The following is a 26,556-nucleotide window of genomic DNA, read 5'->3' as shown; positions in this document are numbered from 1 at the left end:
TATATAACTGCTGGTAAATGCTAAACGTGTTAGTTTACTTTGTTCAAAAACAAAACAAAAATTCCTTGAACTTTTCGAAAAATTGGTACAACTAATGATTAATGATTTGATTTGACTTCTGTAAGATTTCTGCTTCAGTTTGAAACAAAAACCACTCAGAATGTCAACGATTTAAAAACTGAGCCCTCTAGCTTCGAAACTAGAAAATCATTTCTCCGTTAAAAAATTACAAACAATTCTTTTTCAAAACCTCAATACGATTGTCTTCATTATAGGCCAAGAACGCATGAACGAAAAAATACAAGTGCAAGTCATGATGGTTCAGTCAAAGCCAATTATTGTAAAGCTCATAAATAATAGGCGATTTCAAGACTATAGAACGATGAAGCCTTGATAACAATGATGATAAGCCTCAAGAAATACCTTCACTGTCAATGCTTTATTGAATTCCTATCAGTCCTACAATCAATTAAATAAGAGTGGTTGAAGAAGAAGGAAGATAAGTAGAAGAAAAAGAAGAGAAAGAAGAAGAAGAAGAAGGAGAAGGAGAAGAAGAAGAATAAGAAGAAGAATGAGGAGGTGGTGGAGGAGGAGGAAGAGAAGTAGGAGTAAAAGAAGAAGGAGGAGGTGGAGGAGAATGAGAAGGAGAAGAAGTTGAAAAAGAACAAGAAGAAGAAAAACAAGAACACAGAGGAGAGAATGAGAAGATGAAGAAGAAATACAAGAAGACGGGGAACGAGAAGGTGAAGAAGAAGAAGATGATGTTGATGGAGAAAAACAAGAAAACAACTGAAAAGAAGCAGACGATGAAGAAGAATAATAACGTTAATAACAAGAAGAAAAAGAATAAGTGTAAGAGGAAGAAGAAAACAGAAAAAAGACGAAGATGAGAGAGAAATGAAGAAGAGAGTGAAAGAAGATGAACGAGGTGAGAGGCAGAACACACAAATAGGAAACAGAGAAAGGTAATAAGCCCCTTCAAATATACCTTTCTGCCTTGCAGCTTTCATTGGTTCTTCAACACACCTACACTGCAATTCTGCCAAGTCTCAAGTTCCTAGTAGAGTCAGACCAAGTTCAACTTTTCATAGCCAACGGCGCTAAGCTCTGAATTATTACTTGGTGAGTGAGTGAGAGAGAAAATTCCGATACAAGCTGGAGAGAGAGTGAGAGAAAGAGAGAGATAGAGCGTGGAAGAAAGAGTGATTGAATGAGTGAGTGAGAGAAACAGATAGTGTGTGAGAGAAAGAGAGATTAGATTAGTTCTTTATTTATGGATTTTACAATAGGGAGAGAGAGAGAGATTGAATGAGTGAGTGAGAGAGAAACAGATAGTGTGTGAGAGAAAGAGAGATTGTATTAGTTCGTTATTTATGTATTTTACAATAGGGAGAGAGAGAGAGAGAGATTGAATGAGTGAGTGAGAGAGAAACAGATAGTGTGTGAGAGAAAGCGAGATTGTATTAGTTCTTTATTTATGTATTTTACAATAGGGAGAGAGAGAGAGAAGAAACTAAAACTGAGCAGCAAAAGAAAAAACAGTTTGAAGTTATGCAGTGTCCAGTTGTAGGAGTGAAGAAGTTATTGTCCTCCAATGAATTTCTTCCCTATACTTTGAGTGCTTTTTGCACTGCTTTTACTCTACAACACACGCCCATTCATAATTTATTATATATTGTAGAAATTCCAGAGATTTAGTTAGGGATTGGACAAGAGTTATGTCATGAATGTAAGAATGTTCAATTTATTGACAATATTCATTGTCAAGTATGACACATGATACTTATATTATTTATTCATTTAATTAATGAACTAGAATAAGGAACAAGAAAGAGACGGAATCCAAAATCTGCTCACCTAATTTTGATGATTGTTAAAATGAGGGATGAAAATTCATGCAACTTTTGAAAAATGTGTAGTTGATATAAATGAAACTGTGAAAGACAGTTTATACACTAGGTTCACTTTCATAAAATTCACTAGTAGAACTGGACAAGGTAGAATACTTGAAAGAGTAAAAATTAATAAAAACAATATAAAAACTTGTAGTAACCTTCATAGAAATACAAAATAATAAATAATGTATTTTTTACATTTCAACTTGAAAATGACCTATGGTCGGAATTAGTCGAAATATTTTAAAGTTTTTTAATAAAGGGTACTACAAGTTTTTAAATTGTTTTTATTAATTTGAACAAAAGTAGCCCATATAAGTGAAGTGATTTTTTGAAAGAGTAAATATATCACGGAAAAATTGATGATACCTGTGATGTTGTGCAACTCTCTCAATTTATAGTTGATATGAAATGGCAACAATCTAACAAAAGATACGGCAAAAATTCACAAAGGGGAGATTCACGTTTCAAAGTCAGTATCTGATCAGTACTAGTTTGCTATCCGTGATTGTCATTGAACGAAGCAGTTTCCAACTGCACACCGTTGCCATATTGCCAGGAATGTTTGTAGGCTATGTAGAAATGTAATGAACTATCAGAATATTCAAAATTAATTATTAGACTACAAAAAGGTGTTATTAAATCATGGAAAGATATAATATTTTCTTGATGAATAACACATCATATTTGAGGTATTATTGATCATAATATTTTATCATCGAATTGATCATTATTAATACGATAGTAAGAAAGATTTAATATTAGATCAGATATACCATTTTGGTTATATTTTAATACTGGAACAGTTTTGGGCGTGGTGAACCTGTGGAACTTTTCTGTAAGTTTTGTAATTCTGAATGATTAAATAAATTAAATTAAAAATTAAATATACCGGGATACCGAAATCACGATTATTATCATCAAATAGAGTAGAATTACTTAAGGGATTTCGTGGACACTTCGTGAAGATGGAAACAGACCCAAATATTCTGATTTTAGGGTATAGAAGGTGGTGGAAAAGGGACAGCTATGCTTTTCTATGGAATTCACAGACTTTAGATATCCAAAAGCGAAATGGCACTCACTCACTGACTCACTCACTCACTCGCAGAACTGAAAATCTACCAGACCAAAAACGTTCAAATTTGGTAGGTATGTTCAGTTTGCCCTTTAGAGGCGCACTAAGAATGGATTTGTAAAAATTTCCAAAGATACGCCCAAAATCAGCGTTTTTCCAGCGTTTTTTTTGCGTTTCTCAGCTTTATCGAGAACAAATGAACAGAAAATGTTCAAATTTAGAACAGAAGCTTAGCTAGGGTGTAATAATGTTGTGTTGGAAGGAATTTGAAATAACGCCCAGAATTAGCTTTTTTCCAACGTTTTTCTCAGCTTTTCTCCGTTTTCTCACCTTTTTCAATAATTGAGGAAATATATTGAAAAAAATTCAGTACACAGTACTTTGACTTTCTGATGGAATGAAGTATGCTGAAATGAAAAATGCAAGCGAGCGAAGCGAGCCCATCTCATTTTTGGACGATCCAGTCGGGGGTCCAGGGGACGGAGCCCCCTGGCTAGACGGATATGGCGAGCGAAGCGAGCCTGACGGCTAGTAATTGAATATATGATACTGTATAGAATACACTTGAATTACATGGACCGGACATTAATATTGTTGTATAATATTGGCATTGGTATACTGGACCAGACAAAAAATCAAGATATCTTTATGATACATAAAATTAAACGATATCTTCATGACGACTTTCTGAAAGCAACAGGAACTTGACGAACTTAAAACTTGATGTAATGAAGTTGCCTACCCGGGCTGATTCTTGATCACCTGAGATCTTGATGAAGTAAATGTTCCTCAATCTCACTATAATCAAAGCTGTATTCGCATACAACAGTGACAGTGAACAGAAAAAATATAATTCCTATAAGTTCTAATAGCATTATCCATACTTAGTCTGAGTGGGAATAGCCCAATTAAAAATCGTGGGAATCAAATAATTATCACTATTCACTGTCACTGTCTAGTACGAGTAGTGCAAGGTACAATACTTGATAGTGTGAATACATCAGGAAAAGAGTGAAAATTCCTGAGCTATTGTGTAACTCTCTCTCTCTCACTCTCTTACTTTTTCTCTCACTTGCTCTCTCTCAGAGAACATAATTTGTGTTAGCCAACCAGAGTGCAACGGATTTATAGCACATGTATTACACTAGATAGAGCAAAAGAAACAGCCCGCATTACACAAGAGCCGATAAATAATTCAATTGCATTGTCTCAATACGCAGTAGTCGATAAAAGTCAAGTGGGACTAACGGCTACTGATAAAAATAAACTTCACACCAGAAACAATTCAGACAATAAAATAGAAATTGAGAGTGATAAGGGTAAATTTGAGAGACAGACAAAGTTATATACATGTACTTGAAGATAATATTTCATTCTCAAGTTATTGTACAAAACACTAAGTGTTGTTGCACAACAGCCGGTTAAATTTTAACCGTGATTAATACCACGAGAACCAATCAGAGATGCCGTCTTTTCAAAAACGCCTTCTCTGATTGGTTCTCGTGAAATTAATCACGGTTAAAATTTAACCGGCTGTTGTGCAACCGGACCTAGATATAATTATATACATAATATAATTATGACCATGCAGGAAAGACTAGTCTGTACCATTTCTCTTCCAAATTTTTACAAAAAGTTGCTGTTTGTCCAAAGTATCATACTAATATAATGTATTGAAAGAATTTATTAAAATAAAGAGAGTATTGAATGTAAAACTTCAAGTCAGTAACATATAAATTGAGAATGATGGGAATAAATTTGATTGATAATATTGTATGCTTGAAAATAATATAATAAACTAATATATAATTTTTACTATAATTATGTAGCATGAAGTAGGCTTAGGTAGTTAAACTGCATGGGATTGATCCATGAGTACTGTACTACACTGATAGTAAAAAGTACAAGATTTATTAATTCATTTATGGAAGTGAGCTACTGATAAGAATGAACTAAATACAAAAGATAACGAGACTATTTTAGAAACTGTAAAGTTTGTTTTTGACAATTTGAGACAATCTTAAAGGCTGTATGTTTGTTTTTCAATTGAATTTGTGATAATTGAAAACAGGATTTGTTTATTCACCAATAAATAGCCTACAGATGAAAATAAACTCTTCAAATCAGAGAGACTTTTACGGAACAAGGTTCAATTGAGACTAAGTTAGGGACTGAAATTATGTTTTTGTTTAATTGAATGAAATTAGACTATGAATACAGTAATAAAGTCATGAACAAGATTCATGAATGCAAAAATACTTATCAGTAAGCAGTAATTGTAAACACTGATAAGAATAAATAACAAATTTAAGACGAAAAAAGTTGATGATTTTTGATTGACTGCGTGCAATTGGACCAGAGATTCCGATTATGAGGAATTATTCAATGAAAATATTTACGACTTATGTTTCATTTGATTGGAGATTTTTACTGATAGTTCATCAAGGCTTGTGAAACATTTCAATATCAGAGTTTTTATTCAAATATTTTGTACTCACTAGGAACGAATTCTAATCATGTTTGATCAATAAAATGACCATTCCATTTTTAAATTTCATGTAATGTGTAAAATCATAAAAATCTGAGATAAATATGACGTATTTATTTATACTTATAAGTATAATATGTACATATTTTTTACTTATAAGTAATATGATGTATAAGTAGATAATATTATGTATTTAATACATTCTAAGCTTTGAATCTAATTTACTTATAAGTAAATATGATGTATAAGTAGATAAATATTATGTATTTAATACATTCTAAGCTTTGAATCTAATTCGAAGAGTTTTATTGCTACCAATAACTGTTCTAACGAGATTAGCCATATGAAATCTCTATTTCATTGAGCTATTAATCAACTGTACAAAACTAGTAGATTTAACTCTTTTCTGTAGAGGGCTACTTGTAATATAAATATAAAGAAAATAAAAATCTCAGTACCCTTTTTTGAAATATTTTATCACTACATGTTTCGGACAATGGAAAATGGCATAAATGTCCGAAACATGTAGTGATAAAATATTTCAAAAAAGGGTACTGAGATTTTTATTTTCTTTATATTTATAGTAGATTTAAATACGTCACAACAACATGTTTCCTCGATTATCGATCAAAATTTTCACACTTCATCCTCAGAACCTATCACCTATCAACTATCAGTTTTCAATTTCAAGGCATGAAAAACTCTAATAAAACTTCAACATCTCATCATTTTCTTCAAGAAATAATTACACTACTTCATCAAGATTCCTGAAACACGTATCTATCATCGAAATCAAGTTTTTTAATAAGTAACTGGATATTCTTGATATTATCTAGCTCTCGAATAATTAATAGACCATGTAGAGTATGGAATGCAGCAAGGGATCCATATCATCAACTTCCAAACTGAGAACTATCAGATTCCACTGAGATAGACAATCGCTCTTTCTCTCTTTCTGGTCTTTTCCTTGTTAGATTATTTCTTTTTTCCATATTTAGTTACCTTGTTGCATTACAGTACTTCTCAATATTCTCTCAACCACTCACTCACTCTCTCTCCCTCAGGTTATGTGGTAAAGTGAACCTAGACATCAAACTTAATGAATTTAATGGAGGCAAATAATAAATCAAATCAGTCTCTTACACTTTTTCACTCAGTCACTCTATCTCTCTCTCTCTCTCGCTCTCTCTCTCTATCTCACTCACTCTCTCTCTCTTCCTCCATCTCTATTTTCTCTGGAAAAAGGAATCTGACTCTTTCTTTCTCTCTCTTTTTTTATCTATCTATATTTTCTCTCTCAAACTATATACCGTAGTGTAGTACTACAATATTCTTCATTGATTCATACAACCAGTACATCATCAAAAATGATGAGGAGTGAAAAAATAAGAATAATTATGATAATTATTAATAATTATAAGATAATAATTATCACATTTCTTCAATATAGCAGCATAAACTATACAATCTTCCAAATATCAACGTCATAATGCCAAAAATTACAACACAACACACAAGCTATTTTATTTCTACAGTACTTTTGTCATTTTCTACATTTTTACCTCTTTATCGTCCTTTTTCATTCTTTTCCACTTTCTATATACCACTTCCTCAAATACATCTTTTTCTCTCTCTTATTTTGCTACATCTCTAACTAAAATAATTTACATTCTTCTTCTCTTTCACACACCCACTCTTCTCTATTATTACCCCAACCATTCACCTCTTTCTAATACTCTTTTTCCTCTTTTCATACTTCTCTCTTTCCAGATTCTCTCCCTCTCTCAGTTTATTTTTCATGGTCACCGACACACACTACTCAGCCTTATCTAAAAAGGTCTGGTAATTTTCAACTCTTATCAAAGCAATACATATAGTGCTACATGGCACGTATCTCAGCATTCGATAAAATATATAAATATATATTACACCAAGAAGCACACTAGCTCACTGCTGTTTAAAATCTATCCTGTAATTACGGAGAAAGGCGATAAAGTCAACTGGTTAACACGTCAACTAGTTATGATAATATGTACCGACAGTTTCGATTAACTAGTTACGTTAACACATTAACTACTGGTTAACACATCAACTAGTCAAGATAAATATGTACCTACAGTCATAGAGAAACAATAGAGTAAGTAGATATCCCATGGTATGGGGAATTTATGTCGCAACTTTTACTGTTATCTCAAACCGATTACTATAGATTATTGTCAATTTTTACTGTTTTGTTAGGGTGATAGTGTATGAACGGCACAATTTGAGAGACTACCAGCGTTACACAGCTGCATAGGAAAGAACTACGTGAATTATCGGCTTGGGTTAACAGTATAAGTTGCGACATAAACGCCCTATACCATGAGATATCTACTTATGCTATCGTTTCTCTATGCTACAGTTTAGTACTGTAGTGAAATCCACTTCAAACCGTCATCATTCCTTTTGAATCACACCAATTCTTCCCGTTCAACTAATACTGACAGTTGATCTCACAGTAGCCTACTGATATTTTAAACCGTTTTTCTAATCTACTAAGGAGAAAGGGAAAAACGTCAACTAGTTAACACATCATCTAGTTAACTAGTTAACACATCAACTAGTTAACTAGTTAACACATCAACTAGTCGTGCAGGGCTGCAATTTTATATCGGTAGATATCACGAGGAGGCGATTAAATATTCACACGGAACGGCCATTAAATTGTCAACTCCAAGTGGTTCGGAACACACTTTAACTCCTTTCTCTAGACTACTGACAGTAGTTTCCAATCAAGATACGTCCAAGAGGAGGTAAACAATAATTATTATCTTCAAGAACATTGGGAGTGTACTGACAATACTGAGTTATAATACATATTATGGTCTAGACTAGAAACGAAAGGGTAGATGTCTGGGTGTCATCAAGTCATCTGGTTATCCCGTCAGGATGTCACCTCTAAAACCGGTTCTTGATACTGTAATGTAGTCAAAAATGGTTTGACTATTATTGAAATAGTAAAAAATAGTCAAAAGTTGCAGTGTAAGCGAAACGATGTTTGGAATCAACCTAATCCTTTCATCCATCACAAATCTTAGTGCCGGTTGCACAAAAGCCGGTTGTATTTTAATCAGAGAAACCGTCTTCTCTGATTGTTTCTCGTGAAATTAATTACGGTAATAATAATATCGAGTGACCTGGCTGACTCAGGTCTGGTGTCAGAGTTTTCAGGTCGGAACTGATCAATTTCAGGGATTTTGACATCACCTAACGACTGCTTTTTAGGCAAAAAATTATTTAATTTTTTTTTTTAATTTAATCGGCTTTTGCGCAACCGGGCCTTACAGTTTCTAACAATCAGCACGAATTGAACCAACAGAATATGAAGGTATTCAAGTAGCTTACATAAATAAAGCCGCCCAAAATGTTAATAATGATAAGTGACTCCAATAACAAAGAAGGACTCAAATAGCATTCAAGCATTGTTCTGATAACTGGATGAATATTTGATAAATATTTATCAATATTGATGAATATTACATGAAACGTGATTACGTTCCAATGAAATAGGAAACTAGAACATCAATAGAATAATCCAACTATCCACCAAATATGGAATTCACCGACATCAGCATATCAAATAAATTACTACTCCAATTTCGTTCCCTTCCATTATTCAAAGCGATTTCACCAAGGAATAAAATTATGCATATTTGAGTTAAACCTTTTTCTAAAACATCGACCACTTCTAAATATTTCGATATTGCACCAAAGATACAGTGATAGTTCTAATCCAGACAGCGTTCAATTCACAATAATTTACTTTTCAATGAATTAGGAAACTAGAACATCAATAGAATATTCCAACTATCAACCAAATATGAAATCATCGACATCAGCATATCAAATAAATTACTACTCCAATTTCGTTCCCTTCCATTATTCAAAGCGATTTCACCAAGGAATAAAATTTATACATATTTGAGTTGAACCTTTTTCTAAAACATCGACCACTTCTAAATATTTCTATATTGTACTAAAGATACAGTGATAGTTTTAATCCAAACGGCGTTCAATACACAATTTTCACAACTTGTAATCCAAATAATTGCCTACACACACAACTTATACTGAAGAAAAGAACAATTCCAAGAATATTAAATGACACATTCAAGGAAAAACGCAGGAAACCAGATTTCAATTCACATTTATCCCCATTCACACACTGATATCCAAGTTTGCACAGTTTTCACTCAAATTATACACAATTTACCATAGAAAAACGCGATGTAGAGATAAACATAATCTCTAATTTTGAAACAAAATAAGTGAAATATTATTTCAAATCAATCTAATTCATCTCCAGCTTGTATCAACGCATATAACGGACTACACACTATATTATCTTCGCAGAACAAATCCATATCCTACATTATAAAAAGAAATAGAATAGAATAGAATGGCTGCCTTTATTTTTTCTAGATAGCGAAGTAAGGGCGCAGTAGAATAGAATCGAATAACTGCCTTTTTTCTAGAGAGCGAAGTTAGGGCGCAGTTGACCCTCTCTTACACTATTCTTTCAATCTCACTATTCTCTTACTAACTCTCAATAGAAGTAAAACACACTATTCGAAGAAAAACGAAGCTTTCAAATCTAATATAATTAGAAACATATGAAACACTTTAATTTTTTAGGGCGCAGAAGGCGCAGAAGAGCAAATTCATATCCTACATTATAACAAGAAGTAGAATAGAATAGAATGACTGCCTTCATTTTTCTAGAGAGCGATGTTAGGGCGCAGTAGACCCTCTCTTACACTATTCTTTCAATCTCACTATTCTCTTACTAACTCTCAATAGAAGTAAAACAATATTCAAAGAAAAACTAGGCCTTCAATTCTAGTATGATAAGAAACAAATTTTCTATCACAACATTCACCTTAAACTTAATTTATCACATTTTTAAAGAACTCAAACAATTAGAAGCAGATTTTCAATCATGACATTCACCTTCAACTCGATTTATCACATTTTTACAAAACTCAAACAATTTTCACCAATCGTAGAACAGATCCAAACACATTAGTACACAAATTTAAATCCACAAAACAACAGTAGAAGTGATAGAAAACAACAACTACACCGAAAAACGAAAAAGTGAGGTTAAGTACACCGAGAAAAACCGCTTCACACTTAAAGACAACCGCACGGTGCAAGCTTCCGCACTAGACGACTAGACTGACTGACCTCGCGAGGAACGCGTCTACTAGTCATGGTGGGAGGGGAGGTAGGGGGCTAGTCTGGAAGGTGAGGTGGAGAGGGAACTGATAAGGAGAAGAAGGAAGAGAGGGGAAGGGAGTGCCAGATCGATACAACGGTGATTTCTGTGAATTTTATTCATGATTAGTTGGACTAGGTTGTCAGGGGGAAGGTTACTATAGAGGTATACTATATGGCTCAAAAGATTTATATAACAAAACTAAATGAGCGCTAGGCTCATAATTAAATCAAATCATGATTTATTTAAATCATCCTAGGCCTGGGTGATGATTAAATCAGATAAATAATTATTACAGTGAATAATAACGTTTATATGTATAACCTGAGAGTTACATCTCATAACATTTATAATATTAACTATTCAGATTTGACAATAGTGCGAAGACAATTGGGGTATCTTAGCTCAAAAATAATAAATATCATGCCAAATGCATTGTCAGAATATCTCTCTAATAGGGGTAGACAGAGGATGGAACAGATAAATAAGTGGGTGATACAAAAATTTTTCTTCGACATCAGTCAAATATTATAATTACTAGTAATTTATTGTTAACTTCGATTTTTTGTAGCTTTGATTATTAGTAAATAAATTTTAATATTGTCTAAACAGCTGATACTCTCACTCAGCGGTCAGGGTTTTGCCCTTGCTGGGTGGTGCCATCCATGTAATTTTAATTTATTTGTAAAATAGCATAATATTATAATCTAGAATATTTCTTTTGTAAGTTTTTTATTTTGTATTTTGTTTTTATGGGCAATAAAGATGTTTAAAAAAAATGGACACAAACCATAACGTGGGTTCCAAAATGTAAGACAGGACTAGAAATTATATTTTGTACCTCTCAAAACATTCAAACTTCTGGAAATTAATCAATTCTTTATTTGAATGAGGATAGTACTAAAAATAATAATAATATCGAGTGACCTGGCTAACTCAGGTCTGGTGTAAGTTTTCATGTCGCACCTGATCAATCTCAGGGCCTCTGACATGAATGAGGATTAAGCCCACATAACCCTTAGACTTGTGCGTTAATACCGACATAGAGAAGCGATGAATCACTCATAGCAGTACAATCAAAGGTCTTCACCCTGAGATTCACTTGAAACTGTCAGTATACCTAATGTATTACACCAATGCTTCCCATTCAAACAATGCTGACAGTTCGTAATGAATCTCACTTCACCAAGCTGAATGACGTCACAAGGTGACTATTGATGCTATTTCTCAATCACTGATCAATCGATAGAATAACAAACTCCACTTCCTGTCTCAGTCATACTAATTATTATCGAATTATCATTGCTGTCTACTCTTTATAGGTCTACTCTTTAGGTCCACGTTATAATGGCAGTGGAGAAAGATAGGAGAACATCGTTGTCGATCCTCTGTCTTGTCAATGCCTTCTATAGACGGTAGCTGATACACGTTTATTAATGTAATATTAACTGTTCATTCTCGTTTAAAAATAATCAATTATATTTTATTAAGCAAGAAATAATATTTTTCAATATTTCATAATGAGTTTTCATAATTTAAGATGAACTATTTTGTTCATTAAATTATTAATTCTACATCGTTAAAAGACGATTTGGCAACAGAGCAAAGCGAGAAAAAGATAGCGCTATCCGCTTTGTTGAATGATAGAGAAGGATCGCAATACCATTGCTAATCAAACACTACCATTATAACGTGGACCTCACTATACTGTATATATAAATCACTCTATATATACTAAATAAAGATATATAGGTAGTGAGACTCATTTAAAACTGACAGCATTGTTTGGATTAGAAGCATTGATGTTATTTAAAAGGTATACTGACAGTTTGAAGTAAAATAACTACAGTACTGAATTACTGTATATACTATATAGAGAGCCACACTATTTGGGTTAATATTATAATATAGAATTATAGTACCCTTTGAAATTAATAATATAATAGATTAAGAATACAAATTATAATAACTAGTTTTAGTGTTCACACCATCCTCAGGTTATAAAAATAAATTTGGGTTAATTAATTATTCTTCTATAGAATATAAAAGTTTAAAAGATTGGATTTCAATGAAGAAAAGTACAATATAATTTAAAAAATTTTGTTGAGCGAACAACTACAAGACTTAACCTATTTCGGACTATGTGTAACCTTATCTAAATTTGGGAGAGGAATAGCACAAGGTTACCTTATTTTTTCTCTCCCTATCATTTTGATGATGTACTTATTGTATGAATCAATAAAGAATTTAGGTATGATGGTTCATCAGTGTTTCAATATTATTTGATGCTCATTATTTTAGTATTCTTTAGAGGTCAATCATTATTACTATGAAGTAATGACTTAACCTATTTCGGACTATGTGTAACCTTATCTAAATTTGGGAGAGGAATAGCCCAAGGTTACCTTATTTTTTCTCTCCCTATCATTTTGATGATGTACTTATTGTATGAATCAATAAAGAATAAAGAATTGTAGGTATGATGCTTCAGATCAGGTTTTAATATTATTTGATGCTCATTATTTTAGTATTCTTTAGAGGTCAATCATTATTATTACTATAAAAGTATATTATCACTATTGCTGTATAAATTATACTCTATAGTGAGCCACTATTTCAGTTAATTAATTGACCGAGCGAAGTGAGGTCTAAGATTCAAGTCGACGGTTTGGCATTTCTCTTAATGTTTAAATGTTTATATGTTGCGCATTTACGGCGAAACGCGGTAATAGATTTTCATGAAATTTGACAGGTATGTTCCTTTTTTAATTGCCCGTCGACGTATATAAAAGGTTTTTGGAAATTTTGAATTTCAAGGATAATATAAAAGGAAAAAGGAGCCTCCTTCATACGCCAATATTAGAGTAAAAATTAGACTATAGAATTATTCATCATAAATCAGCTGACAAGTGATTACACAGATGAGTGGAGAAGCCAGTCTATTGCTGTATTTCCATAAGGTCTATAGTTTCAATCAGGTATTTGTGGATGAGAATACTGCGTGAGGTCTACTGTTCACAGAACTACTAGTTCTATAGAATATAAAATGTTAAGAAGTATTCAACTTCTATCATTATTACTATGTATAACATAGCTTATATACTGTGTATACTGCATAGCCCTGTATTACTATATTTACTGTACATATAGTAATACCTTACTTTTATTTCATGACCTTTGGAGGACAAGTGAGGTAAGGACGCTGGTGACGTAATTATTCAACTGTCAATCTTGTCAAATTAATTGAGCTGACGTTAATGGAATATTTTACACTTTACGGTGAAAACTATAATAATTCAAAACTCTGATCCTAATTATTTTTGACCACTTTTTGTGGATGATTAGCACCAAAACCATTAACACCTGCTAAATAAATTAAGAAGAATTGCAAATTTCAATTACATGAACTTCTACAGTTTTATTGTAACTGCAGATGTATTTTATTTTGTGAATAAAGATTTATTTGTTTTGATTTGATCATAGATACCCTTGATCACTCAAGTTGACTAAAACACTATTTTTCTTCACCTATTCAACTTCTTATAGAACTTCTATCTAATTGAATCTAACTTGAATGTCTTAATGCTGTTAGTACACCTTTTTATTTTTATTTAAATTGGATAATCTTTTTCAATATAATTGTTAAGATCATTATAAGAGTGAGAAAAAGTGGCAACTGAAATTTTTAAGTGGTCTAATAAGCGAGAGGTTGTTGAAGTGCTAAACTCCGTTTTCTTTCCAGATCATAAACGGTTTCGAATTTTCCATTGGTGTTTTTTTTAATACATTCAGAATATCATTGGTTTTTTTCTAATATGCGTTTTTTCGCGATCAATGCCAAAATAAACAAGTTATCGAATTTACAAAAAAATGTTTCATTTCTATTCATGAACGATATGGGGGAATAAAATGTTTTAGTTTGGAAAGATACATTTTTGAATTTTCAAGAGAAGTTCTAATAATATAGTCGAAACCGTTTATGATCTGGAAAGAAAACGGAGTTAGCACTTCAACAGCCCATAACTCGCTAATTAGACCACTTCAAAATTTCAGTTTCCACTTTTTCTCACTCTTATAATGATCTTAACAATTATATTGAGAAAGATTATCCAATTTAAATAAAAATAAAAATGTGTTCCGAACAGCCGTAAGTAAATCACTCGCTTTATAATAATATTTAGTGATCAGTCTAACCAGACTGGAAACGACGAAAAACAATATTAATACATTTCAAAAAGGGAGGTAGTATCTTCTCTGATATTAATTTCTGATATCTGATATAAATTATGTAGAAACGTTCCCAATCATTTAAAACAGTCTGAAAATTACAGTATTAACACCTACAAGCAACATTTGAGTAGATGGTTATTAGAAAGAAATTGGCAGGGATGCTGCAGAGCAACCGATTCAATCCGCCTTCTTATTCAGAACTTGGTGAATTTGCCGTTTATAATGATTAAGTATAGCCTTTAAGCTACTATTTATATATTTGTCTGTATATACTTATTACCAGTATGGAATTTCATTGTGTGCAATTTATATTCTTGATTTGCTGATGAATGTTAGTTGATTCAATTGAAATAGTTTCAATTATTATATGTACAAAACATGAGAACATAATCTCAACTTGAAAGACCTCACTCTCCTCTCACAGACTCAAGTCTTTGTGGAGAGTATTCACTGTTGAATGTGTAAATGAATTTCATAAATTTGTATTATGTTTTGTGAATAAAAAGCTATTTGATTTGATTTGATCTGCTCTAAAACAAACAGCAGTGAGCTCCAAAGTAATTTCCCAGTGATTCGCAACCCACATACCCTTTATAGCAATTGGTAAGGATTAACCAAGAATATTGTCAATATCATCTCATCACCATCTTTCTCATTACTCACAAGCAAGCACAGAGCTTAAGAGAAAATCATTTCCAGCAGAAATAAATTAATTAATGTTAGCCTATATTATTCTGAGTTTGCAGAACGCAGATTCGACGAGGTACAAACTAGTAGTTCTGTGAACAGTAGACCTCGTGCTCAGTAAGTTACATTTACCTGTTGTTATGTTTTCTCAAAAATTAATAGATAATTTATAAATTTAAAATGTCTAGAAAAAATCCTAAATAAATATAGAGCTTTCTGTCCTATCGTACCGTGACGTGTCGTCCCGGAATGTGAGTGTGAGCGCTGTTATCAGGTCTGGCTGCAACTGTCTACAAGGTTGATGGAAAGATACATTTTCAAGATGTTCGATGTTTTTGAACGGGTAGTATTATAGTCCACTAGACAGCTGATTTATGATAAATAATTCTATAGTCTGATTTTTACGGTAATATTGGCGTATGAAGGAGGCTCCTTTTTCATTTTATATTATCCTTAAAATGAAAAATTTCCAAAAACCTTGTATATACGTCGACGCGCAATTTAAAAAGGAAAATACCTGTCAAATTTTATGAAAATCTATTACCGCGTTTCGCCGTAAATGCGCAACATATAAACATTTAAACATTAAGAGAAATGCCAAACCGTCGACTTGAATCTTAGACCTCACTTCGCTCGGTCAAAAATAAGACTGTAATTGAATGGATTATTCTATCAGTCAATAAATGATTGAAGAACATTGATGACCACTTTGTGACGTCATACATCTGGTGTCTAAAATAACCCTAATAGACAAGACAAGGCTTTCAAAAAGTGACAGCTCAGCAATAAAACAATGTCGGCGCGATATTTGAATGGGAACCGCCCTGACAAACATTGCAAGGCCTATAGTGAGATAGATTCAGTTCAAACTGTCAGCATTCCTTATGAATAACACCAAAGCTACCCATTCAAACAATGCTGACAGTTTAAAGTAAATCTCACGAGAGTTGTAAGGGCTAAGGGAGACGCCATTATTTACAAAGGGTTGAACGCGTTCCATTAGAGACCCTTGACCTTATTAAGGTCTCTCCTACCTGACCTTGATTTGATACGAGATCAGTGGGGTTGACTCTACAAGACCTTGATTTAGATCAGTGGGTTCCTAAAGTGTAAATAAAAATTGAGGAATAGATAAATAAATGGTTTATTTCCTGATATATGATAGTATAAACATTTACAGAATTTTTTTGCAGTGAATTTGATTGGAAATTACACTAATGTGACTGAACGAACATTGGATAAATTCAAATTTAGATCAGTGGGTTCCTGAAGTGTAAATAAAAATTGAGGAATAGAAAATAAATGGTTCATTTCCTGATATATGATAGCATAAACATTTACAGAATTTTTTGCAGTAAATTTGATGGAAAATTTCACTAATGTGAATGAATATTGGATAAATTCAAATTCAAATTTACACTGTCTTCAGAAAAGTTGTGGAACTTCCCCATGATGAGGTGGAAAAGTGATTACACAAATATTGTCAAATCCACAAAAATAAGTTTATTTAAAACCAGACTCGAGTTGCAACACCAAACTAGGCATCATCTGTTTCGATTGAAGATGATGGCAAGTATTGCGTTGAAACTTGAGTCTGGTTTCAAATAAACATATTTTTGTGGATTTGACAATATTTGTGTAATCACTTTATCACCTCAAATTCAAATTTATTGAATAAAAACACACAAAGTGTAATTTCTAACAATTCAATACAAAAAAATCAATATTGATGAGATTACAGCTGCGTTTACACCAAAGTTATTAACAAAATGTTAATAACTTAATCCTTATAGATTCTATTAGATTGAACGGAACTTAACAAACACATATGTTCATCATGTGTATGATAAGTTATGTTCAATCTAATAGAATCTATAAGGATTAAGTTATTAACATTTTGTTAATAACTTTGGTGTAAACGCAGCTTAAGATTAATTAAGAAAGATTTCAATCTTGAAGTTCCAAGTTTTATAGAGAAGAGTATTAGTCAATACTGAATATTGACTAGCCTCCATTACCTTTAACAAGTACCTTCTACCATTTAACAGGTACCAATTAATTTTGTAACAATTTTTTCAGGTTAGCGAATGGACATCTTCATACCACAACAGGGGAACAATACCAGTATCACATACAATATACAACGGCAAGAGATGTGGAAGAAAAAGAAACTATATCTTTTAAATAGAAACAGCAAATTCATGTTAGATATGCATCAAAATAGTCCTTAAACCCTTGTAGAAGAATATGTCTACAAGTTAATTAGCATAGTTTAATCAATCATTTTTAACTAACACGATCTTCTGTCTTCTTCAATTTATTACCTTCTACCATAGACTAACTAAACAAAGGTTAGATCTGTGCTTCAACCTATGTCATTCAACTATTCAACCATTTTAAATATTCTCTCCATATGCTATTCTCTATACTAAAACACAAGCAGATAGCATAATCTTCAATCTATCATATTCTATCTCCTACAATATATTTCCTACAAACTTATGTCATCCAACTATTCAACCATTTAAAATATTCTCTCCATTCATTAATTCATTTATTTATTTCATTGGCAATTACAGATCATAATTATAATAAATATAATATGATTGGGAGAAGACAACAGGCATAGCCCAAAACTGTCTTCTCCCAAATTTTAACAAATAAAAGTTTCAAAAGAATAAGGTTAAGATTTCACTTTCACTTCAAAAAGTCCAATTTCCACTTCAAACTAATGACAAAACTAAAAATTTTGAATTTTGATATTTAAAAACTGATTAAAAACAAAAATATTTCACTCAAAACTCTACAAATTAGAAATTGTTGAGTAATTTTGCAAAATTTCGAGCCTGAAAAGAAACACAACTTTACACACACTCCATATGCTTTTCTCTAATCTAAAAAAAATGCAGATAGCATAATCTTCAATCTATCATATTCTATCTTCTACAATATATTTCCTACAAACTTATGTCATCCAACTATTCAACCATTTCAAATATTCTCTCCATATGCTTTTCTCTAATCTAAAACAAATGCAGATAGCATAATCTTCAATCTATCATATTCTATCTCCTACAATATATTTCCAACAAATAACCTCTATTTTTAGACTGCAGATGATGCTTCAAATCAGACACCAAATTCTGAGAAATTAATCTGAAAACACTACACAGAGATCCCAATCTATTTCAAGATATTCGATACTCTTCAGATGAAATCTCAATTCCACCAAAATTAAACTGAAACGATGACATTTAAATGACACATTCAATTAAACGCTGCAAGTCAATACTCTTCAGATTAAATCCCAATTTCACCAAATTAAACTGTAACGATGAAATTTAAATACCACAATCTATTTGGGTATTGCAGAGATATCCTTAAAATCGAACAGAGACCAATTTTACAAAAAAAAAAAACATATAAACACACTATAAAAAGCATGCAAACACAACAAACTAGATATGAAAATAATTTGAAATTTTGAAAAACTCACGGAAATAATTCAAGGTCTCTCGGATCTGATCAGTGGTAAGAGCGGCTGTATTGGAGTCCTCAGGCTTCAGTGCAGGTGACGGAATGAACCAATCCTGATTCTCATAACCTAAAAGTCAATTAAAAATTTAATTAAATTGATATTATAAGATGCAATAAAGAAACCTTAGACTGTGAAGCTAGAAATTTGTCCACTCGGCTACGATACTCTAATTCAATTTATACTAATAGTTCTGTGAACAGTAGACCTCGCGCAGTTATAAACTACAGCCTCCTCTAATACTGTCCATTAGAGTAAATCCTGTCCTGTAGTTTCGGCGAGATATCGGCGTGAAAACGACTAATAGCTGTTGGGGTTGGTGTATCAAAAAATGCAAACATCAAAAGCTAATCTCCTTCAACTGGCAACGTCAACATACTGGCAACAGGTCAGCCCGAGTTGAAAGCAGAAAGGTCGATAGAAAATTATACTATGTTATTATCAGTTATTAATTGCATGCAACTAATAGTCCACACCAAGAGCTGATTTTTTACCAAGTTACATTGAGATATTAATTGCATGCAATTAATAATCCACTCGACAGCTGATTCATGATGAATAGTTCTATAGTGTGATTTTTACGGTAATATCGGCGTTCCTCCTTTTCCTTTTGTATTATCCTTAAAATGAAAAATGTCAAAAACCTTATATATACGTCGACGCGCCTTGTTTCAAAGTACTTGTATACCAAATTTCATCCAAATCGGACAATGGCTGCGACTGTAAATGCGGTACAAACAAACAGACAAAAGCCGATCAATTCGAAACTGAGACCTTCTGCTTCGCTTCGGTCAATCAACATTTGACACTCATTGATTATTTCAAGTTCTACTTTCAATTGGGATTGGGACAGTTTTGGGCTGAGTCTGTTGATCCTATCGCAATCCTAATCATTCAAGTGATTTGTATACTTATTCAATGCAAGATAAGTAAATGAGACGATTGACACTCTATAAAGGGTACAGTATTCACATTGTTCTCAACGTTTTTTGTTGTAGTGTTGTGGTGTAAGACGAATTTTAACAACTGATAAAACTGAGACAACTAATACGAACTTGTGATATCTTTTCATGGTTTTATTAAAACATTGAATTGCTAGTGTAGGGCGTTATGAAATGCCGGTTTTGTTTCCAATTTATTATGAAAACCAATACCGATTTCAAAAAGCATTTTTTGTCATAGTCATTCAATATCAGCTGTATTCCATGCATGAAATCGAGCCGATAAACAGCTGTTTGCAGAACAAATAAACATATGATTCTCATTACATCATACTCTACTGTAATGAAACCATATATGTTTTCTTTACAGTCGATAATGTTTCCTAGTTCCGAAATAGGAACAGCAAAAGTGCTAAAAAAAACACCTTCAGCGCTCCAGGTGGAAGTTTTGTCAACTTCTGCAAAATTCCTTATTCGGAATTTGTAAACTAGGTTATGTTTATAGAATGCATGCAGTAAATTCAGCACAAGCAGGTAATGTTTTCTATTTCTCAATTATTATTCTTTAGATTGTTATGACAAAAAATAGTGTACGTTACTTGGACGTGAATGTCTTATGCAGGGCTCGAATGAAATTCTAGTATCGGCTAACGCCTCAACTAGAAACATCATTCTCGACTGCAAAAGATCCCTTCCCGTCCATGTGACGTAAGATACTATTATGTAACTGTATTGGATAAACCTCTGGGAAAAATGTTCCTTCTTTTGTTAGAGGCCCTTCATTTATAAAATCCTAATGACTATATAAATAATAATAGTTTGAAATAGAAATTATATAGTCATACTAACCAATGAATTGAGTAAGGGTGTCGGCCCTGAGTTTGTATTGAGGTATTTGCTCTTCAAGAAGACTGATTATCTCAACTTCAGGCAACTCCCCACCGCCGCATAAATCTGCAAAAATGGAGAAAAAACAAATTAGTGAAAAAATAATATAAAATTTAAGAGAGAAGTGAAATAATAATAATAATAATAGTTCATCATGACAGACTACTGAAAAAAGCTACTAAAAAAACTATGTTAATGAAAATAAGAAATTGAAACATGGAAAACGTTATGGCCATCAAAATAATAAACGGGAACTTAAAAAAAACAGTTTATCATAATTAAATATGTCTTGAAATTTGTGGATTTTTTCCTCGTCATGATAATATTGGAATCTACTAAAGTAGATTCATATTGTACATGAAATCAGTTCATTTGATTAATATTATAGATATTACATTACAATAGGCACCTGCTGTAAAATCTATTTAGGTTTAGCGGGACCAATTTTGTAATGCACTTCATTGAATAAAATGATTGATTGAATATATACAAAGCTTGAACATTTGGTACAGAAATATGGATTACTTTCATTTCTTATATCTGTGACGTATTCATGAACATATTCATGTATTTTCTGGATAAAAGGATGATTGATTGATAAATATGAAAATATTATATATATATATAACTGAACTGATTGATATTACAGATGGAAATTACTGAGATGTTGCAATTATTCAAATGCTAATGAGTTAATAATTATTATTAAACAAAAATCCAAATTAAATGCTGCAATTCAAGAAGAAGAAGAAGAAGAAGAAGAAGAAGAAGTCTTCGGGGTGAATTGTAGCATTTAATTTGGATTTTCGTTTAATAATAATTATTATGATTCATATTAGGCAGCTTATATAATGAATGGATATAAAAAATCATATCAACATATTAATAACAAAAACTAAATAGAAAAATCAAATTGGTGTGAATAAGAAAATGTTACTACTACATATTCATTTCTTCAGGTGCAAAAGCATTCGAGAATTTACTCATTCACAATGGAAATCATAATACAATAGTTCAAAACATAAATATTGTTCTGAAAAAAAGCAAATGAGATGACAAAAAAATCAATGTACGAAAAAATCGACTCCAAGTTGAGACATTCACTGAACTTTTTATTATTAACAGAACTAAGAACATAACACAAATAGTTATTAATTTGTTAATACAGTAGTAGACACTTTAGAAAGTAAAATTTAATTACATGCCCAAAGCATTTTATGATATCAGCTTGCATAATTAAACGAAAAAAAAAACAAAAACGGATTAAAAGCAATGCAATTACAAAAATAAAGAAGGCTAATACAATAAGTGTCCAAAACTAGAGCAAAAATTTATTTTTTGGAACTGAAGTATCATCCTAGAATGTAAACATCTTTTATCCTACTATAACGAGGTTTAGTTGCTTTTATCAAGCGAAGTCATAAAAGAAAGACGATATTGGCTCTGGAATATTCTAATATTTCATTCAATATGTAACGATAGAAGCCTGACCAGAGCTATCTAGAGCTACTTTTTAGTGAAAAGAATATAGTACCCTCTTTATATCATAAAACACCTTAACGACTATATAGACGATCATTTAAAATGAAGTGTACAAGTTTAATATTTTCATAATATTATATTTCCTTTCTACCCATATAGCTAGCTTACAGACATAGTACGATAAGCAAAATATACAACAATCACACCAGAACGAATAAAAAACCTCTTACATAGTTCTTTCAGTAAAATCTGTGCTCAGAATAATCTATTAGACATTAGACTAAGAAATAGCTGAAAACTTCTATAAACAGTATTCCTAGTGAATTGTCCAAATATTTTTTACAATAATTGAAGACGAACACATAATCAACTGTCAGAATCACACATATTCGATGCAGTTATTTCATAATTTTAATTTTTAGACTTCGTTTTCTTTAGACTTTCTTAAGGGTAAGATTAGACTTCACAGACGACTCTACATAAACCAAGAGAACTTATTGTTCCTCTTGCAGTATGTAGAAAGATTCCACATTCCAGACAATGACACAGATGAAATTATGTATCTGATACACATAGATGACGATGATACAGATAAAATAATGTATCTGATACATATAGATGACAATGATACAGATAAAATTATTTATTTGATACACATGCAGACGACAATTTCATCAAACCATGGACAGCAAATCAGACAATACAACGCAGCTAGGAGAGGGAATCTTGAGAGGTAAATCCGACAAACTTGTTAATATATTTGTCAAAACATATCATGATTCTCTAACCAACTTTATAATGTTCATGTACTCCATACTTTTATATGACTATTACATGACTTAATTTCGTGAAATGTGAATCCAACAATCTGCAGAAAAGTTATTTCTGAAGGCCAACGCACACAGTGAGCGACAGACGTGTGCAGACGGAAAAAAGTCTGCCTGCACACGTGAGCAGACATATGAAGACAGGAGAACGTCTATGTGCGTTGCAACATTCGAAAACCTTGGAAGAGATTTTTCCTCCATCTCTCTATTATTGTACGCGTTCGCCTAAAATATTTTTTTTCATTTATTGTATAAAATACTATAATCATAATACAATTATGTATTATAATATATAACGTATGCATACGCAAACTTCATCCAACAGAATCTCACTTTCTAATTCAATTTCAACAAAAAATGTGACTGATTTGATTTGTTAGTATATTCAATTCATTTAATTTCACAATCACTTTACACGACATTTATCATATTATTTTATTAGTTTGGAACACTTATAGTACAATTACTATTAGCTACAGCACGCCAAACCAAGCACAACTTGTTAGAAAAGGAAAATGTGACATTAATTTCATCCTGTATTTCAGTTCATCTATAATCAGCTGTTTCATCAACGTTTTCGTTCTTTGGCCCGGTTGCACAAAAGCCGGTTAAAGTTTCATCATGATTTAATGCCAAGAGAACCAATAAGAGAAGGCTTTTCCAAGAAGAAGTCTTCTCTGATTGGTTCTCGTGGGGTTGGTAGAATTGGCTAACTCGGAACTCGCTGACTCATTGTTAAACTGCCGTATGAATAAAAATTTCTCTGATCGGTGTAGTATTGATTCATGTGGCAGTTTAACATGGATTCAGCGAGTTCCGAGTTAGCCAATTCTATCAACCCGTTCTCGTGACAATCAGAGTTTAACAGGCTTTTGTGCAACCGAGTGTTTATTATACAAACATTTCTAATAATAACACAATATTACCTTTTAAAATCAAAAACCCTAACCTCCCTAACCTGACATTTTACCTTTGAAACACAATTGAACAGAACCTATTAGGTTGGATGAACTGAAATCCAGAAGAACTGAGACCCTTCCTTAGAGAGGACACACATGAGGCCTGGTGAAGGTAGGGCAAGCAACGCTATCTTGCGGGTGCGACTAGCACTTTCAAAGTCTTTGTAGAAACAAAGTCCACTGAGTTGAGGTTAGGTTAGGTCAAGATCTATAGAAAGAGGTCAAGACACGATCCCATGATGCATTGCAACGGCCATATTGAAGCTATCTAGTTTACTAGTTTTTAAGTTTGTTTACTGGTTTAGAAGCTCATTTACTAGTTTTTAAATTGAAATAATAAGAAGAGGGATGATGTTTTGCATAATCCATGATTTTGCTACAAACAATTTCTTCCTATTTGATTAGAGTTTAAAATTTGCTGCCAAAATAGCCTCAATATGGCCGTTCCACAACCATTGGTGTCAAGACCTCTTTTTATAGAACTTAGGTTAGGTTGGTACCTTTGTGCCATGCGTCGAGTAGCCGTTCCTCATCGCTAAGCCGACGTCTACGGCGCATGCGCTGTGACTGACTCGTTTCCGACCACGGAAACATAACCTCCACTGATCAATCTACACAACATTACACACCACAGTCAACAACACTCGATGCCTCGTTTTCGACTAGTTTTATCAATTCTGTGATAGCTTATAAATCACTAATAATTTACAAATTACAAGTTACAACTCCTGCTTTCTATCACTAGCCTATTGGCTGGTTTAATAGATTCAGTGACAATTTATAAATCACTAATAAATTACAAATTACAAAATACAACTCCTGTTTTCTATCATTAGCCTCCTATTGGCTGTTTTTTCAATTCTGTGATAGCTTACCAACCACTATTAACTTACAAGTTACAACTGCTGCTTTCCATCACTAACATATTGGCTATTTTTTCCAATTCTGTGATAGCTTACCAATCACTAATAAGTTACAAATTACAAGTTACAACTCCTGCTTTTTATCACTAGCATATTGGCTGTTTTTCAATTCTGCGATATCTTCAAATAAATCACTTATAATTTACAAATAACAAGTTACAACTCCTGCTTTTCATCACTAGACTATTGGCTGGTTTCATGGAAACAATGACAACTTATATATCACTAAAGAAGTTACAAATAAAGGTAGGCGTACACAGATCGTCATCGGACGGGCGGCACGCATCGGACGATTAGATTGGATGCATTGTTTTCAATTGGAGTGCGCATACCTATCCGCATCATATCGGTATGCGCACTCCAATTGAAAACAATGTATCAAATCTAATCGTCCGATGCATGCCGTCCGTCCGATGACGATCTGTGTGCGCCTACCTTGAAGTAGTATTATTCATTCATTTCAGTGGGGCTACTTGAAAGTGTTATTACATAGAATTACTATGTAAGAACATGAAAAAGTAGTAGCCTACTAAAGTGTGGTCTAGTGTTTGATATAGTGGTCTAGAGGTATAGTGTTGGAGAACATTTTTTATGAAGGTAGATCAAAATATCTTACATAAGGAAACTAGTAGAAAGAGCATAAAGTGACTCGTTCATGAATGAGGCTGAATAAGGCGTGGCAGATAATTGAGTTTATGAATTGAGTATTAAATTAATGAGGAATTTAAGTAGTAGTTGTTTTTTAAAAATTTAACAAGGTATGATGTACAATTTTTAGTGTTTGATTAGCACTGGTGTTGCTAGTCTAGTCTATCATTCAATAAAGCGGATAGCCAAATCGTCTTTTAAAAATGTAGAAATTATAATTAACAAAATATTTCATTTTAACTATGAAAATTCATTATGAAATTATTGAAAAAAAAATTTCTTGCTTAATAAAATATAATTTAATATTTTAAACGAGAATGAACCGTAATATTATATTAATAAACCTGTATCAGCTACCGTCTATAGAAGGCATTGACAAGTCGGAGGATCGACAACGTTGTTCTCCTATCTTTCTTCACTGCCATTATAACGTGGACCTCACTATAGCATTTCTGATATTTTCATGTTGTCTGAAATCGTTCTATGTTATCTGCATTATTTCATCTTTGTGGTAACCTATCTCTTTCCTTTGTAACTGACCTACTTGACAAGATCCAAGTATAAATTATATTTATGTAATATATGTGTTGATCAATGAAACTACGGTATTCTATTCTATTGGCTGGTTTTATAAATGGGCCTACAGTGACAGTTTATAAATAACCAATAAGCAACAAATTAATATAAGTTACAGTTAATATTCAATGTGTCCTATTGA

At 32.4% G+C, this 26,556-nt stretch overlaps 1 protein-coding gene across 2 annotated transcripts in view; it reads right to left on the bottom strand.

Moving 5' to 3' along the window:
- The window catches only part of LOC111060655 (trafficking kinesin-binding protein milt), a 151,810-nt gene that overhangs the window by 105,568 nt on the left and 19,686 nt on the right, over positions 1–26,556 (bottom strand). Inside the window, exons 4-6 of one of the 2 annotated variants that reach the window (XM_039436810.1) lie at positions 24,768–24,878; positions 20,961–21,065; positions 19,132–19,239 (exon numbers count right to left, since the gene is read on the bottom strand). In XM_039436810.1, coding sequence (XP_039292744.1) covers positions 19,132–19,239; positions 20,961–21,065; positions 24,768–24,861 — 307 coding nt within the window. In that variant the 5' untranslated portion in view covers positions 24,862–24,878. The remainder of the gene's footprint in view (positions 1–19,131; positions 19,240–20,960; positions 21,066–24,767; positions 24,879–26,556) is intronic. The other variant, XM_039436815.1, reaches the window with a different exon arrangement.

Source organism: Nilaparvata lugens, chromosome 10 (assembly GCF_014356525.2).
Source record: "Nilaparvata lugens isolate BPH chromosome 10, ASM1435652v1, whole genome shotgun sequence".
Lineage (NCBI taxonomy): Eukaryota > Metazoa > Arthropoda > Insecta > Hemiptera > Delphacidae > Nilaparvata > Nilaparvata lugens.
The sequence above is the reverse complement of the archived record's forward strand: the minus strand, read 5'-3'. Positions and strand labels throughout refer to the sequence as shown.